This window comes from Chinchilla lanigera, unplaced genomic scaffold (assembly GCF_000276665.1).
Source record: "Chinchilla lanigera isolate Chin_1 unplaced genomic scaffold, ChiLan1.0 scaffold00010, whole genome shotgun sequence".
Lineage (NCBI taxonomy): Eukaryota > Metazoa > Chordata > Mammalia > Rodentia > Chinchillidae > Chinchilla > Chinchilla lanigera.
The window spans coordinates 10,099,608-10,116,579 of NW_004955411.1; the positions used below are offsets into that span (position 1 = coordinate 10,099,608).

Consider the following 16,972-nt stretch of genomic DNA (forward strand, 5'->3'; position numbering starts at 1 on the left):
CTTCAGTTTGTTGAGGGGCTGGTCTGACCCTCTCTGTCAGAGGTGTGCCCGCTTTAGCTTCTCAGACTGAAGCCCTTCTCTGTTTTCTCTGACTTTCTCGATCTGGCTAATAGATTGGACTGGGAAGGAAGGAAGGAAGGAAGGGAGGGAGGGAGGGAGGAAGGAAGGAAGGAAGGGAGGGAGGGAGGGAGAAGGAAGGTATTACATACACATTACCATCTCACTGAGTGAACTGTAAATATTTATATACAGGGTGCCCGAGAACAGCAGCTCATCTTACACATTTTTTTATCATTAAGACTTTGCCCTGTATCTGGCACAATAACTTACCTTAAATGTTTACAGACTTCAATAACATGTAAAGAAATAAAATACAATGCAGCACATCAAGAAATTCTTGCCCATTCCTTTCAAGCCTTTAAGGTCTCGAAAAATATAATTTTGAGTAATCATAAATGTTCTCTGTACATATTTTCACCTTACAATAACTAATATATTCACTCAAGATCACTTAAGCAGAAAGTACAGCGTACCAGGAAATACGCCAGGTATAAAGACAGAGTGCAACGTCACATCCCTCACCACCACTGAAGTGTCGGCAAGGAGACAGCTGTTACATGACTCACCAAGGTAAACGTACGAATGCTTAAGGGTGAGACGTAGTAACACTTACCAATTAAAGGTTAACTGGAAGGTATTTCTATATTTTATACTCTATCCACATATATGAACTGACCTTTCTTTTCAGAACTCTTTCTTTTTTCTTCAAACCATTTTCCTCTAAATCCTTCTCCATCTTGTGTGACAAACAAAATCTCATTTCTACTTAAAGCAATATCAGAAATGAAGACCTGCCGAGGATAGGCCCACCGACACTGCTTCAGAGAACTGTTCAGCGACCGCCAGCAAAACACCTAAAGCCAAATCACACCGAGACATAAAGCAATGTAGCATCTGAATGATCAAAACCTGACACCAAAAAATACTGTCAAAATAAAAGGTCTAACTACTACGTTTCAATGATCATTCTTCCACAGGAAATACAGACACCATAGAAGTAAGCAGGACTTCAAAGAACTGTACCTTTCAGCAAAATATATTAAGCAAATGTAAAAAACGAAAAATTATTTCAAAGCTATGCCTGTTAAGAAGTAATGTGAAATATTAATTTGGGGAAAATATCTGTAACAATGCTGGAGAAACAAAATCTTAACGCTAACGGCTAGAAGTCAGTGCTAGTGCAGTCACCTATTTGGAACAACAATAAAAAAATCACTGCCAGTTGTGGTGGTGCATGGCTGTAATCCCAGCACTCAAGGGGCTGAGGCAGGAGGAAGCTGTAAATTCAAGCCAGCCTGCCAGCCTGAACGAGACCCTGTCTCAAAAAACAAAACAAAACAAAACAAACAAAAAAATCACCTCATGAAAATCCAAACTTCACACTCAAGAAAAAAAGCAGATGCGAAACTCAATCATACAACTAAAAAAGTCTTTAGAGGTAAAAAAAAAATTATAGCGTTAGTGGTTCCCAGTGATTCTACAAACGTCAGCAGGCCTCAGAACTGGATTAGCGACTACTGCGGAGACCACACCAGAGAACGCTGAGAGATGAGGTATTAAGTTAGAGATTCACTTTACCCAGAGCAGCAACTCTTTACTCTGTCCATACACTGCCATTCCAAGCATGACTGGGTTTGAAAAATTAAAACAACTCTTTTTAAAGAAGTCTAATTCCATCAAGATCAAATTTAAAAAAAAACAATACCAAAGCACAAAATACTATCTGCCAAGGTGACTTAAAAGTTATTTACAGCCAGGCACAGTGGCGTATTTTAGTAATCTCAGTACTCTAGGAGGCTGAGGCAGGAATATAGCACCTTTCAGCCAATTTAGGAGCGACTCTGTCTTAGGTTTAAAAAAAGGTGGCCAGGGGACTGAGAACCTACATACAAATAAGATCTAGTTCCTTGCTTTAAAATAATCCAGCACAGCAATCTATGCCTACAATGAACCAGTAGTTGTTATGATTAATTTATTATTAACTACTCAATTTCTAAAATGACACAGTATTTCTAAAATTTCACAGTACTTCTTAAAACCTCACAAAACATTCTTATTCTGTTTTTATTTTCTAGGCAAAAACCAGAAAGCTATCTATGTTTTAAAGCCATAGCATACAATTTTTTCTCCTTTTTTTGGTAACGGGAATTGAACTCAGGACCTTGTGCTTGCCAGGCAGGCACTGTGCCACTGAGCTATATCCCTGGCCCCAATTTTTTCAATGTTATTAATATATAACATATATTAAGTATTCTTTTAAATTGAAATATATATGTACATATTTATTTGAAAACAAATATATTTAAATTTTACTATATTTATTTCAAAATATATAGTATGTAATTATCAACATATTTTAAGTATATATTTCAGTATTTTTTTTGGTCCTGGGAATTGAACTCAGAACCTTGAGCTTGTGCTGCTGAGCTACATCCCAGACCCTTCAATACATTTTTTTGAATTAACAATTTTATTAAAAGAAATGCACTGATATATTTACAGGGATATGGACAGGGAACTAAACTCAAAACTGTAAAAGAGGGAAGATCCTTTATATAATAGTGACCTAGAAATATACTACATTTCATATACACAATACAGACTGATATCATCTCTGTGTATATGTGTTATAAGTATACTTATACAAAATAACCTGGGGGCTGGGCATGGTGGCACACACCTGTAATCCCAGCACTCAGGAGGCTGAGGCAGGAGGATCGTTGCAAGTTCAAGGCCAGCCTGGGCTACAAAGTGAGCTCAAGGTCAGCCTGAACTGCACAGCGAGACCCTGTCTCAAAAAGACAAAAACAAACAAACAAACAAACAAACAAACAAAAATAAAATAAAATAAAATAAATTGGGGGAAATTTTCCAATTATGCACCAAATCTGTAATATTGCCTGCTTACTGTTTACTTATTTAAGAGTAGTGACATCACATCTCTTCACCCACGCACTTTAACATCATCATCAATACTTGGTTCATTCCAAAACTTCTAATTCATTTTTATTTAAAAAACTATAAAGGAAATTTTAAATTACAATTTAACATAGTCAAATGCCACAGATTAAATGTCATATTTTTTCTGAAATATTAGTTCCATACTAATTAGTACTGGATGTTAAAATTAGGGACACAAAATCCTTAGAAACTGGCACTAATGTGGCAATACATTTTCACATTATCAGGTTTCCTATAGTTGTCAACTGAGAATAAGATTATTACACTGTTACATAGAAATATACATATATATAAAATACCCTTCCAGCTCCATCCATTGCAAGAATGCACAGCTTTTCACCCCCATTTTCTTCCAAATGTTCAGGATCAACTTTGTATTCCATACGACCCCCAGACACAAGGACCTTTTTCAAATTCAGCTGTCTGAATGAGGAAAAACAAAAATCCTAGGTTAAATTATACTCTTTAAAATACACAGACTTAATTTTAAAGAAATGACTATTGAAACAATAACCAACAGGCAGTATTATAAAGGATGAACTAAAATGATGTGCGCCTGGGATCCCCAGGCTCTCCTTTCTATACATGTGCAAAGTGGCTATTTCTTTCTGTGACGAGGCCTTCGCCTCTATTGACACAAATACACACGTTAGACACCTCAGCCTCACTTGCTGCTGCACAACACATTCACTTCGACCCTAAGTAACTGTAACAGTGTAACTTCCTAAGTATATTTCCACTTTGACAGAAAAAAATTTAAACTACAAAACGAAATACAAATGCTTAATGTCAAATACGATCAATTCCAAATAAGCACACCTACCACTAGCATCATCAGTACTGGTAATTAATAACTCGTCCGTTAGTCACACATTTCACTTTATTTGCACACCTGCGGTGAGCAGCACTGTCTGGAACCTGCGTGTGCTATTCCAGTAAGCGTCCCACCTTCCAGATAGCTTACTTAGACTCAAAATATTATTTTAAAAATTACATAATAATCTGTAGCAAAATCATTTTCATCATGAACACTGGGATTAATTTATATTTACATAATTTAATGGTATAAGGGAAAGGTTTTGGTGGGTTGTTTTGTTTTCTTTTTGTAGCACTGGGGATTGAACCCAGAGCCTGCACACTAAGCTACATCCCCAATCCCTTTTTTAATTTTCTGTTTTGAGACAGGAAACACGTTTACTTTTTCTAAAACTAAAACGTGACATACAATGTCAAAACTAACTTTCTAACTGTTACACAGAGATGAGAAACCACAACAAACTTAAAGTTTACTATTTTCCGCTCATTAACTAATTTCATGAGTGGCATCTGTTTATTAAATTAACCCCTATTGTACCTGTGCAAAAACTTATTTTGCTACATGTAAATTTAAATCCCTAATAGTCTTAAAAGCAGGCTATTGTCAAGAATTTTTGCCCACAACTTCTTCTAGTGGTTGAGCTATACTCTTCTGGAATCGGCTATATTTCTTATGTCTGCACTTATACTTATTACTAAATTATACAATAATGAAATATTACCTAAACTAATGAAATAGTCTGAAAAGGATCTATAACAGTTGAATACTTGGATATAACACAATAAATATAAGCAATAAAACACTACTGTCAAATCAGATACATATAAATCAACTACCAAAGATTAAAATGTCACAATTATTTTTAAGCATTTGTTCTTACAGCAAACTGAAATCACACTGCTAGTGTGGTTTATAAATGAAAGACAGGGAACTCCAACTGGCACTCCATCCATGTTTAAAATTAACTTTACAATTCTTTGTTCTGATTTTCTGATTACCCAACTAACTGCTGGTTCACTGCACGATATTCTAACACGCTTTCAGGTAACCACAAGCTACACAAATTGAAAGATTAAAAAAACACCAGTTAGACATAAACACACCTTGGATACAAGGTTGACAATTATTTTTAAAAATGTAATTGTATCATGTACAAAAGGCTACAGATGAAGCAATGATGGTAATGTCACAAACCACTTATGATTTAATCTAGTTCTATGCACCAGATACATTAAAAAGGAAAAAAATATATCTTATTTAAACAAAAACATAATTCAAAAATACTATTTTACAGTTCACAAGTGTTTTACATATATTCACTAGATCCTTGACAAAAGACAAAAATTCCTGAATTCCCCCCATTCAATTTCTCCCATTTAACACTGACAAAGCAAGCTTAAAGCTGCTAATCAGGTATTTGCTGGAAAAACTGTCCCACTATAATTATGTTTATTGTACAGAAACGCACATACTTAGATGCCATCTTCTTGCACTGATAGTCTGCAAGTAAGTAAATGTCTCCCCTCGCGGTAACACAGACTGTTGCCCCATCACTTGCAGCAACCAAAGACAGATTAATGTCCTTATGATGGAGGGCAGAGACTTGACGAGGAGCAGTTACACATTTTTCTCCATTGGGATCTAGTAAATAACCTAAAAAATTATACAAACAAATCATAAAGTACGTTTTAAAAGCCCAACTTAGTTATTAGGTGCTGTCACGAAGAATCTCTTACCCAGCTGTCCGCCATTTAGGCCCATTGTGTAGACAGCTTCTCTAGTCCAGAGCACTGTGTGAAACCTGCCTGCGGCTACTCCAATAACTGTTCTTCCTTTCAGATACTTTGCCTGCATCTATTCAAAAAGACGAGAAAAACGTTTAATTTCTCCTGTGAAATATATGCCATTGAAGATGAGGTTAAAGAAGCGGAAAAAAGTCGTCGTGTCGGTATGACTTCCTGCCCACACAGGTTTTACAGCAGACAGCTTAGTGTTTGAAAAGCAGAGGTTTACCTGTCTGGGCACATTACAGCTGGGAGGCGGCGGAATAATTCCCAACTGATGAAAAACATTTAGGCCGAACGTATAAACACATCCCTCTTCCGTTAACACAACGGTGTGGTCCTTAGCAGCTGCCACTTGCGAACAATTATGACCACTCAGTCCTTCCACAAGTCTGGGAACCTACAAGGTAAGATTAACTTGATTACGCTCATTACTGATATTAAAATGCAAGTAGAATCTGATGACACTACACCCAAATGATGTAAGTACCACACGGCTATACCCACCAGAGGTAAACTTCGTATTTCAGCAAAAGGCAGAGAAATTTAAAGTTATATGGTCAATGGCTTATGAGCAAAACAGATAAACCCACTAAACAGCAATAAAATACTTCAATAAATAACTTTTTAAGTCCTTACCCTATACCAAGTGGAAATTTGTAAGGTAAAAATGGACCTCTTCAAAGTATTCAGTGGCATGTTAAAAAAAGGAATCTATGCTTTCTTTCAGTAACACAACACACAATTTCCTATTTCTTCTGGAGTCTTCTGTCCTGGGTTCAAATCTTCAGTCACTTACTCTTTGACCCCAAATTTTAATTTTTAATTTAATTTTTAATTTTTAATTTAATTCTTGCTACCTCATTTTCCTAGCTGAAAATTAGGCAACCAATAAATGATGCTTTGCTAGCACTGGTGGCACACAAAAAACAAATATAACAAAGCCTACGCCTCATGGGGCTGCTGGGATACTTCAGGTAACAGTGCGTGAAAAGCATCACCAATGCCTGGAATCCACAAATTTTCCAAAACTGGAAGGCATTATACCTTTATCTCCTTTTTAAAGCAGGCTTTAATAGATGATAAATATACTAGCAGTCTTCTAAAAAAAATCCTAAAAACACCCTTGTGAGCCAATTTCCTGGTGTACAGTAAACTAACCTTCCTCCAATTACCAGTAAGCTTATGCAGCATAAAAACAATTTTGTGATTACATAGTGAAAATATTGGCTCAATTTTTAGACTACAGACTTTTAAATGAGCAATTTAAAATTAAAATCTGGACAACTTCAAGAAAAGTATTGTATAATTAGTTTGCCCTTTTTTAATCTCAGTTCTGGAAATAACTGTAATGGTTATTTATATATACTCTCCGACTCAACATTTGCTATAAGCAAAATATTTTTCTTTGACACGCTTACTTTGTATGCAAACACCTTCATTTGAACATTATATACCAGGAAATTGATTTTTTTTACACTATTTTCAATCGGATACTTTTTTTTTCCCAGAGTTGAGAGAAAAAAATTAGTTATCTGAAACTTCTAGTTTATCGAAGTTTTAGTGAAGTTACCTAAAAAAGTGAAGTTACCCTATAAACTTTTAGTGAAGTTACCCTATAAAAACTTTGAAATTACCAAGCATGTCTGTTCATCTCCATGGCCTAAACGTCCTCCAGGACCATGACCACAGGTATAAACCTGCCCTTTCTGAGACAGAAACACTGAATGAAATTTACAAAGCACCACCTAAGGGAAAAGAAGAGAATATTATCAAACTTGTCTGAATAAAATGTTCTTTGATTTATAAAAAAAGAACAGAGTATTGCTAATTGTTTTAAATGGATGACAGGAATTCACTATACTATTCTGTTTAAAATTTTCTATAAAAAAATAAAATATGTATGCTTTATTTACAATTGTCTAAAATCACTGGCATGGAAAAGGCACAAAGAAGGCAATCATATGTTACCGACAGAAGACAGCAAAGGAAGAAAAGCGTTAGCTTCAGGTCCCCACGTACAAGCCCCTTACTGTCCAATTTCATGAACCCAAACAGCAAGAACCGAGCACAAAGGAAGATGAGGCACGACTGCCAAACTGTGGCATGAACCACTGATAAAAATAGCAGAAACATGTAAGTAGGATTTTTTAGAGAGAATCATGTCACTTATTCGCAAGGGGAAGGCGGTGTGTCCTTTTTACATCTCTATCTGTATTTTAATATCATTACATGATTTGAAGTAATTTTGTATTTATTTTCCAGTCTCTCTGTTTCCCACTTCTTTCTCCTAATCTGCTTTGTTTCAACAGCCTGTCTGCCCCAGACACACCCCTACTTATGCTCTGGAAAACAAGGCAAGGACAGTGAAACAGTCCAACTCTACCATCAGAAGGCCACAGCAAGAGACCACATCAGTTTTAACCAGGCACCTACTATACTTACATACCTAAATACGAGGCCATATTTCGCAATTTTCAACGCATCTAATATTCACTGTACTTATTTTAATTGTTTTAAAATCCTTTTTTATTTTTAAAAATTATCTGCACTTATACTTCTTAGGATATAAAATGATGAGAAATCCTAGAATCATCTTCCAGAAAGTCAAGGACCTTTGTAAAATAAGAAAATTATAAAGTGAACTATAAGCTCCAAATATTTCCTTAGACTACGTAAAGTTCTGTAAATGCAATATTCCTGTTTAAAAAAAAAAAAAAAAAAGGTAACACAAAGATCACTGCGTCGTTTAGCTGGACCACAAAACTCTTTTTTTTTGGTACCAGGAATCAAACTCAGGACCTCATGTTTGCCAGGCAGGCACTGTGCCACTGAGTTATATGCCCAGCCCTCCATAAAAACCCTAAGAGAACATTTAGAGTAAAACTCAAATGTGTGTAAGTTTACATTTTTAAGGGAAAAAATAATTTATGAGTTTAGAAGAAAACCATTCTATAATTTCTAGCCTCTACTATTAAAGAAACAGTAAAACCAGACTTTTTAAATGCTCCAACTTCAAAACCTCTAATTTTAAAACAAGACAATGAAGCATAGTTTTTCAAGTTAATTCCCTAGAATATGCCGATAATCTAATATTAACAATCTCTCTCTGCGGACAATTAATTCTTCTGCCATCGTACAAGCTGCATCAGCTCTTTCCTGTGTCTCGGCTGGCTCGCTACCTGGTGCTCAGTAAGCATTCCCATGTGCTTCCTCCTCCCTGGGTAAAATCACTGCTTTCCTGCCCTCAGATGTACTCACCTACTTGCTTTACCCTCATTCTCTGGTAAATAAAACCCCTTAACCCTGAATCATTTCAGAAAACAATCATTGTTTACATTAACTGAAATGTGGCTTTGTTTTAGAGTATACTGATCCACACATAACCCTGTTAAAGGCAGATGTTTAATTCTTCTGTATTATATGTTAGGATCAGAAGGTTCAGTCCATCCCCAGTCTCTTAAAAGTCCCATTGTTCCTCCACGCTTGTGTAAAAATCCCTGCTCCACAACAGTGCATGCAATCTGGCTACATCCTCTGCCAATTCAGGAACAGAGCATTCTTTCTCATGCGCCAATTCTGATCAACTGTTGATGACTATGAAAGAATCGCCATTTTAAGCAGGATTTTGCTGACCTCTCACGGCCTATCCTCAGTCTTTTCATCATCCTACATCTTTTCCGGGTCTATGCGGGTGACCCACCGGAAACCAAGCTTTTATGACACTACTCCACGTTGGGGGCCAGGCTGTGTAAGGGCGAGCAGGGGGAGAAGATGCTGACCACAGCGCTCCCAGCGCAAGATAACGCCGGCTGGGGAGAACAGAAAGCAAGCTAGCTCCCTCGTAACCTGCACAGGCACCTGGGTGGAGAGAAGGGATTGCTACCATTTTCACCTTCACCTCTTCTGAAGTACACCTGTTCCTTATTTTTCAAAACCATGTCACAAATGGCGCACGACCCCACCCTCCTGTGCAGGCGGATAAAGAGCGGACTGTACAGGTCCGCAGGTTTGCTCACTAGCAGCAGGTCTCCTCTCAGTCCTCCCTGAACCTTAAAATTCTTCTCTGTCTTTCATCCTTGTCAGCCCTGACGGGTACCTGAGGGTCTGATCAGCCCCCCTGCAACTCCAGTCACTTTTCATTCACATAGAGGCTCATCTTCCTGGCCTCTCAAATGATATATTCTCTAGAATTTAACTATTCTATTTCATTCTTTAAAATTGCTGGTTATGAGACTCTGTGAGGCTGATGCAGGAGGATCACAAACTTCAGCCCAGCCTGGACAATGTAGTGGTGACTTACAGATCCTGTCTCAAAATAAAAACAGGTTTTGGATGTAGCTCAGTCCAAAGGCCCTGGGTTCAATTCCTAGTACTGCAAGGGGGAAAAAAACTGTTGGTTATGATCCATTAGATCACCACTTTCTGTTACAAAACTCTCAACTCTGTATGTTACACAGAGCCATAAATACAGTGGCCATATAATTTATTACCCAAACATTTTTTGAGAGAGTGACATTAATAATTGCCCCAGGAAAATAATCATAAACCAAAACTATTTCACACAAACCAAGTATGTACAGTCAAAGTAGTTCTATAAAGTGAGAGTTCAATTTCAAAACATGAGCTAAGAATTTGTATGTGATATATGAACATCAGGTGAAAGGAGCAGTGACAGGGATGCACTGCGAAAGACACCCAAAGCTTTTATTTAGGGGCCAAAAGCTGCTTTATGAACTTCAAAATGCATCTAAACTCGGAAGTAGCGGGGAACATGAGCTCACATGGAGCTTAGCAACAACGAAGGGAGCCTTGTATCCAAAGCCGCAGAGTCTCAGTTCTATGCAAACGTGATAGCAAAAAAATTTTAAAAAGGCAATTAGCTTTGTCTTTCAAAGACAGTAATTCTGGAGAAAAGTACTGACACAGGATGGAAATGAATGCAGCTACAGAGTCAAGTTAGGCTGCTGTCGCTGTCCAAGCGCAAGAAAGAACCTGAAAAGGGCTGAGCAGCTACATTCGTGCTATATTCCAATCAGGATCCCCCACAGACCAATGCGATAAAAGCCTGGTCCTCAGTCTGGTGCCACCAGAAGGTGGGAGAAACCTCTCAGGGCTGAGGCCTGGTGGCAGATTTCAGGCCTTTAGGGGTCTGTCCCTGACGGGGGCTGTAAGGCAGCAATCTCTTGTGCGCTCTTTGGTTTCCCTGTCACTACGAAGAAAGACATCTGACTCGCTACGCAGTCCCCGCTTGCTGTACGGATTCACCACAGACACAAAAGCAACCGAATGACCGTGGACCGGAACCTCAGAAATGGGAGCCACGGCCACGCGCAGTGGGTCACGCATATAACCCCAGCTATTCGGGAGGCATGAAAATCACAGGTTGAAGCCCAGCCTGGACAATCTGGGGAGATCCTGTTTCAAGACAAAAATAAAGCTGAAGGTACAGCTCAGCGGCCCCCAGGTGCAGCCCCTAGTATCACACGTGGAAAGACAGAGAGAGAGACAGCGAGCACAAGCAAGCTGGCTACTGCTTTTCTCTCTTAAGTAAACCCGTCCTCTTTCTGCTGCCTCAAGTATTTTCTATAGTAACAGAACGCTAACGGTTCTGGAGACAGAAATGAACTTACTACACACATGGTATAATATTTAGGACTTAGAAGATGAAATTTATAGCATTAAAAATTTTAACAAGTTTAGAAATCACAAAACTAGTACTTCAGACTCATTAACTTTAAATACCTTAAAAGATTATCCAGAATACAATTTAAATGAAACAAGAGAAAGAACGAGAAGAGAAACAAAGTATATATGCATACACACATACAAATGAAATGTTCTAGAAAAAGTACATGAAAAGTAGCCAAATCCATGAAAGCAGAATATATAATCCAAGGATTTAAGACCAAACCTTTAAAATTTTTATCAATTAAAACTGTACCATTACTTACATTTATGAACTCATAGTCACTTAGCAAAAATGACCCTGAACTTTAACAAGTTCACCAAAGAAAACTGATGAATTCTAATTCTCAAGTAAAAACATAAAGTAGAAAATTAACAGAAGCTTTTCCTTCTTTAAATTACTATCTTGTAGTATCTTCTGATTTCTAATACTGCTTGCACAAACATATTTTTGGGGTATTTTATACAGTCTAATATGATTAAGGCTTCATAACACCAATCGATGATCAAAATATTATTATACATTCAACAAAATTAATATAGTCCAAGTGAAAATCTGAACCATCAAATATAAAAAATTCTAACGTCTAAAAGTACACAGACTGTATGTTAAAATACCTGCTTGATATAAACACCGCTCCTGGAAAACAGATCCACCAACTCTGGATGATGTTTGCTGTTCTGGCTGCCATGACCCAAAGTAAAATTTGTATTATCACCCCAGGTATACACATCTGTAGGATCTGAAATGAGAGTTGTTTTTACACTTTTATATTACATGATTCGTGACAAAAATTAATTTACCATATTTAGAAAAATGGCAGTAATTTTTAAAGTTATAAATCTATTAATACAATATAGAATTCTATAAAATTCTAGAAGTAGAACATTCAAACCACAGGACAAGGAGAATTGGGAAGGAATACGGGAAAGTTACAAGCTAAAACAGACTACAACACCGAGAAAAGAACGAAGGACTCGAGCCTGGAAGCTCAGCCAGGCTCCTGCGAAGGGGAAGCTGCTGGACACAAGGTAAGCGCCCCGTGCCAGAAGCTCCAGGCAGAAACACCGGGCTGGGCCGGCAATGAGGGCCACGGGAGGGACACAGCTGATGCAAACTGTAAAAGCAGCATGAGGCTTTGTTCTGGCTCCTTCCACACAGCAGGCAACCGCTGGACAGGGAATCCAGCGCAGTACCACCACACTGCCAGAGAGTGCTTAATCAGCGCCATTTTGGGGAGGGGTTGATTATTTCAGTCTGGGACTCAGAATATCCAAAAAATCAACTTTAAGGGGCTGGGGATTTAGCTCAGCGGCAAAGCGCCTGCCTGGCAAGCACAAGGTTGTGAGTTCGGTTCCTGGTACTGGAGAAAAACCAAAAAAAAAAAAAAAATCAACTTTACTTCAGGACCCCAGTGTAACATTCCCAGAGTGACTGAGCTAGAGGCAACCACAGGAGACCCCAGGGGCAGGCTAGGAGAGAAGCCACTAGAAGTTTCATTGCGCTCAGGCAGGGAAATATACGGGCCCCATCCTCCATGGTAAGAAGGCAGGCCGGGCATGTGTTGTGTTCAGAAACTGTCAGATCTGAAAGTGCCAGAATTAATTCTTCAAACCCCTGCTTTGCTCCCTACATGCAGCATGTATCTGAGGTCTGACTGTTTTCCTCTCCAGCAACGTGAGCATGACCATGCCTTCATTTGGACAGTTTTCATAGCCTGCGATAAACAGAGGGGCCTCTGGAACACAGAGCACCTCATAAACCCACACGCCATAAAACTATATTGGGAAAAAAAAACATGACTTGTTGGATTCCAAAACTCTGGATCCTGGAAAGAAACTATTCATTCAAATACAGAGAAAAAAAATTCTTTTCCTATTATTAGACTCGATTTATTCTTACTTTTCTTTCCCCTCTTCTTTCGTCTTCACTGGTCTATTGCAGATTCAGGGAACATTCCTTCCTTCCTTTTTTTAAACCTTTTTTCTTCCTTTTTAATATTTTCCTGTTGATAATTTTTTATTCTCCATATTTATTACTTTCTCTCCTGTTTCCTTTTTCTCGTCTTGTTACCCATATCTAATTCTACAAATGTCCCTCTACTCCTTAAATAGATCTTTTGTCTCATTTTTTCTCCTCCTTCTCAACTCCCATTGCTTAATTTCTCAAACTTCTTCTCTTTCAGTCTCACATTCTCAACCCCATGTAACCTCACTGTATAACCAGCAAGCTTTATGAATCGTTACTGAACTCTGTGTTACTACTGCGCAGTTCTTTTCCATTATTAGCGGAGGGAGATTTGTCAGTTAGTAGATATTTACGGGATGCCAATATTTAGTCTGTGTAACTGTACTACAACTATCGACATCTTTTCCATGGTTAAGGCTGGTACATTACAGGTCGGTGACGGCAAACGTTTCAGAGCTTTCAATGATAACGAACAGCCCACTGCAACATGCAGTGGGTTCGCCACCACTGCCACAGGTGCTTACGATACATCACTATCCAGTTTGTCTCAGACCATGTTATTATTGCTGATGAACTTGCTGTTGCCAGGGTCACGTAGCTGTGGTTTTCTCTGTACACCAACATTTGGATTACCTTTCTGTCACTAACGATCCACTCCTGGAGAAATGGGCACTGAGCCAATTATAGTGCATCCTCTCATACCAAATGAAGAAGTGGTCAGATCAGGGGACAGAGGCAAAAGACTGTATTTAGCCACAACCAGAGTGCATCACTAAAAAGCAGAGTAAAGAGCTCTTTACAGTAGCAACGAAGTCTCTCTACTTAAAACACTTGAAAACCTCAGCACAAAACAAAAAATAATAGAAACAGGAGAAGATAAGGCAACAAAATACATCCTAAAACTCCCAACTCCCAAGAAGCCAATCCAGGGGGCATCCAAGGAAAGGAAAGCAAATTACACACAATCGTATTACTCCAAAGGATAACAGGTGATTAAGAAAAGATCAGTAAGGCACTCAGAGGGCTCACAGAACATATAATTGAACAAATAGTGGATGTAATAAAATGATCAGGAAGCTCCCAGAAGTCACTAATAAAAAGCTAGCTGAGCTTAACAACACTTGAATGGCCAGTTTAGCAAAAAACTCAGACTCTATGAAAAGGCTCCAATCAGGAATACACAAGATTAAAAATGCCAGTGAAAAGCATGGGCCCAGAAGTGACCAACACGAAGACAGAGCACCAGAGTTACAAAACAGGGTTTCTGTGACAGAGCAACTATTCAGAGAAACCGTGGGGCCTTCATTAATGAATTTAATTTGTCCTGCAGTTCTGGAAACCATGGCCACATCTGTTTGTGTGGGAAAGATGGCCTGTTTGTCACACAATGCAAAGTTTTGCCAAATGCTTCTGTTTCCAAACCAAACTGTCTGCCAAGAAAAGCATTTGTGAACTGAGGTATCACCGTACCTTACGAACAGCAAGAAAACATGAAAAACAGGCCCAACAGCTACCAGATGAAGCAAAGACTAATGTAATATTAAATGGAAAAAGTGAAAAGTCAGAATTGCAATTAAAAAGTTTATAGAAAAAAATGCAGAAAACTTCCCAAGTATAGAGAAAAAATTAAACACACAGGTGAGGCACAGAATTCCAAACAGCCACAATCAAAAAAGTACCTGTCCACAACACATCATAGTCAAAAATCCCAGAAGACCAACACAGGAACAGAATCTTAAAAGATGTCAGAAAAGCTACAGGATACTCAGAAAGGTAAACCCATCAGAATCATAGCTGATGTTTCAGCACAAATATTCAAGACCAGGAGAGCTTGGAGTGAAGCGTTTCAACTGCTAAAAGAAACCAGTACTAAAAAAGTCATGAAGAATCTTAAAAAAAAAAAAAAATCACAGGGCAAATCTGTCTCCAATGGAAATGATTAAACATTTGTTCCTTATTTTTTAGCAGCTAAAGTTTAAGTGCCAAATGAGCCCATCACCATCTGTCATATCTACTTAGTTTCCATGAAAATACATATAGTTAAATGTATTATTAACTCACATATACAAATGTGCTAAATGAAACAAATGGTGATCCCACTGTTCTACAGAAACACTAACTTTCAACTGTTTGCTCTTGATAGATACAAAATCACAATACTGTTTAGGATAAGATTCTATTAAACTGGGATAGAAATCACAGCCAAGTTTACGATTTAAGTCATTTTTATTCTCAAAGGCTCAGTTACCCGCAAATGTATTACCCAAGGTAAAAATGAAGAACAGATCCTGATTTACCTTAGATGCAAACTATACAGTACCCCATTTAAATCTTCTTTTTTGTCAATTTCCATTTCCAAAGCCCAGCACCCAAAAAGCAAACAAATTAGGGGCCTAAAGTGAAATTACAATGCATGAGTAAGAATAATTGTTTCCATTCCTTTTTCACTCTAACTCAAACGATACTATTTGCTTGATTTACATTAATTACCTCAGAATAGCTACAATTCCAAGTGCCTTCTCATTTTAGGTTATGTTTTTTATTTTTAGACATACGTATGAATGGAAACTGAAAAATGCAAAACAAAGTACTGTAATGTAAAACCAACACTATCAACATACACCAAAGTACAGGTCCTTTGCAGATATCCAAACACAAATGCCCCCCATTATTTTAATAAGACTAAAACTTCTTAAAATGTTTCTACACGGAACCTTAGTGGACCATATCTGTAGAATTTTCTTACCGGTACTTTTGAATACTACATGAGTTGGTCTATCCTTCATGAGAAGATCCAAAGCTGACAAGCCTTCTTTATCTTGTATATATAGACTAACACCATGCTAGAAAAAGAAAAGCACACACATGAGTACGCATTTTATCAGTATACCTGCAATTTCCTATTCTTAAATGTCAAAGTCAGATGATCAAGCCCATAACCACATTTGTGAAAAGAAAAACACATATTTAATAATAAAGATCTCTTATATTCACACATACTTTTTCTCTCACATTTAGAAGAAAACTAAGAAAAATCAAATATCTAATTTTTTGGTGAGAAGAGAACACCAGAAAATACAAAGAAATAAAATAACTAACATTTTAAATCAAATGAACTACACACCTGATAGCCTTCCAAAGTCAGTGCTACAGTTCAGATACGGAATGTCTCCAAAGGCCGTGAATGAATGGTTTGGTCCCAGCCTGCGGCACCGCTGGGCGGTGCCCGGAGGAGATGCGGGCCTCCTGGGCTCTTAGGTCACCGTGAGTTCGCCCTCCAAGGCCCCTGGGGGGTGCTGTTCTCTTTTCTCTCTCCTTTCCCAGCTACCACTCACGGAGCAGCTGGCTACACCACCTACTCCTGGCCATGATGTACTATGCTACCACAGACCCAAAGTGGCAGGGCCAGTCAGTCATGATCTGAAATCTTCAAAAATTTAAAAAAATTCTTCTTTATGAGTATTTTATCAAGTATTTTGTTACAGTAGCAGAAAACTAATTCCGTTAGAGAGGTCTGTTTGCCTAGAAGGCAGCATTTCTGTGACTGTATCAGCGTGGATACAGACATTTGCATAAACACCTGCACTTTTTGTAGTTACAGAGCCTGTTATGGTTGGTACACTGTGTCAACTTGAGGAGCCTAGAAGCTTAACCAAGTGACTCAGCAATTCTACATCCTAGAGTGGAACGGAC

At 38.1% G+C, this 16,972-nt stretch overlaps 1 protein-coding gene across 5 annotated transcripts in view; it reads right to left on the reverse strand.

The window, feature by feature from the left end:
• The window catches only part of Ibtk (inhibitor of Bruton agammaglobulinemia tyrosine kinase), a 79,620-nt gene that overhangs the window by 47,024 nt on the left and 15,624 nt on the right, over positions 1-16,972 (reverse strand). For all 5 annotated transcript variants that reach the window (XM_005377682.2, XM_013510860.1, XM_005377680.2 and 2 more), the window contains exons 3-10: positions 16,026-16,122; positions 11,929-12,053; positions 7,260-7,370; positions 5,852-6,022; positions 5,575-5,692; positions 5,311-5,491; positions 3,321-3,444; positions 737-914 (exon numbers count right to left, since the gene is read on the reverse strand). In XM_005377682.2, coding sequence (XP_005377739.1) covers positions 737-914; positions 3,321-3,444; positions 5,311-5,491; positions 5,575-5,692; positions 5,852-6,022; positions 7,260-7,370; positions 11,929-12,053; positions 16,026-16,122 — 1,105 coding nt within the window. The remainder of the gene's footprint in view (positions 1-736; positions 915-3,320; positions 3,445-5,310; positions 5,492-5,574; positions 5,693-5,851; positions 6,023-7,259; positions 7,371-11,928; positions 12,054-16,025; positions 16,123-16,972) is intronic.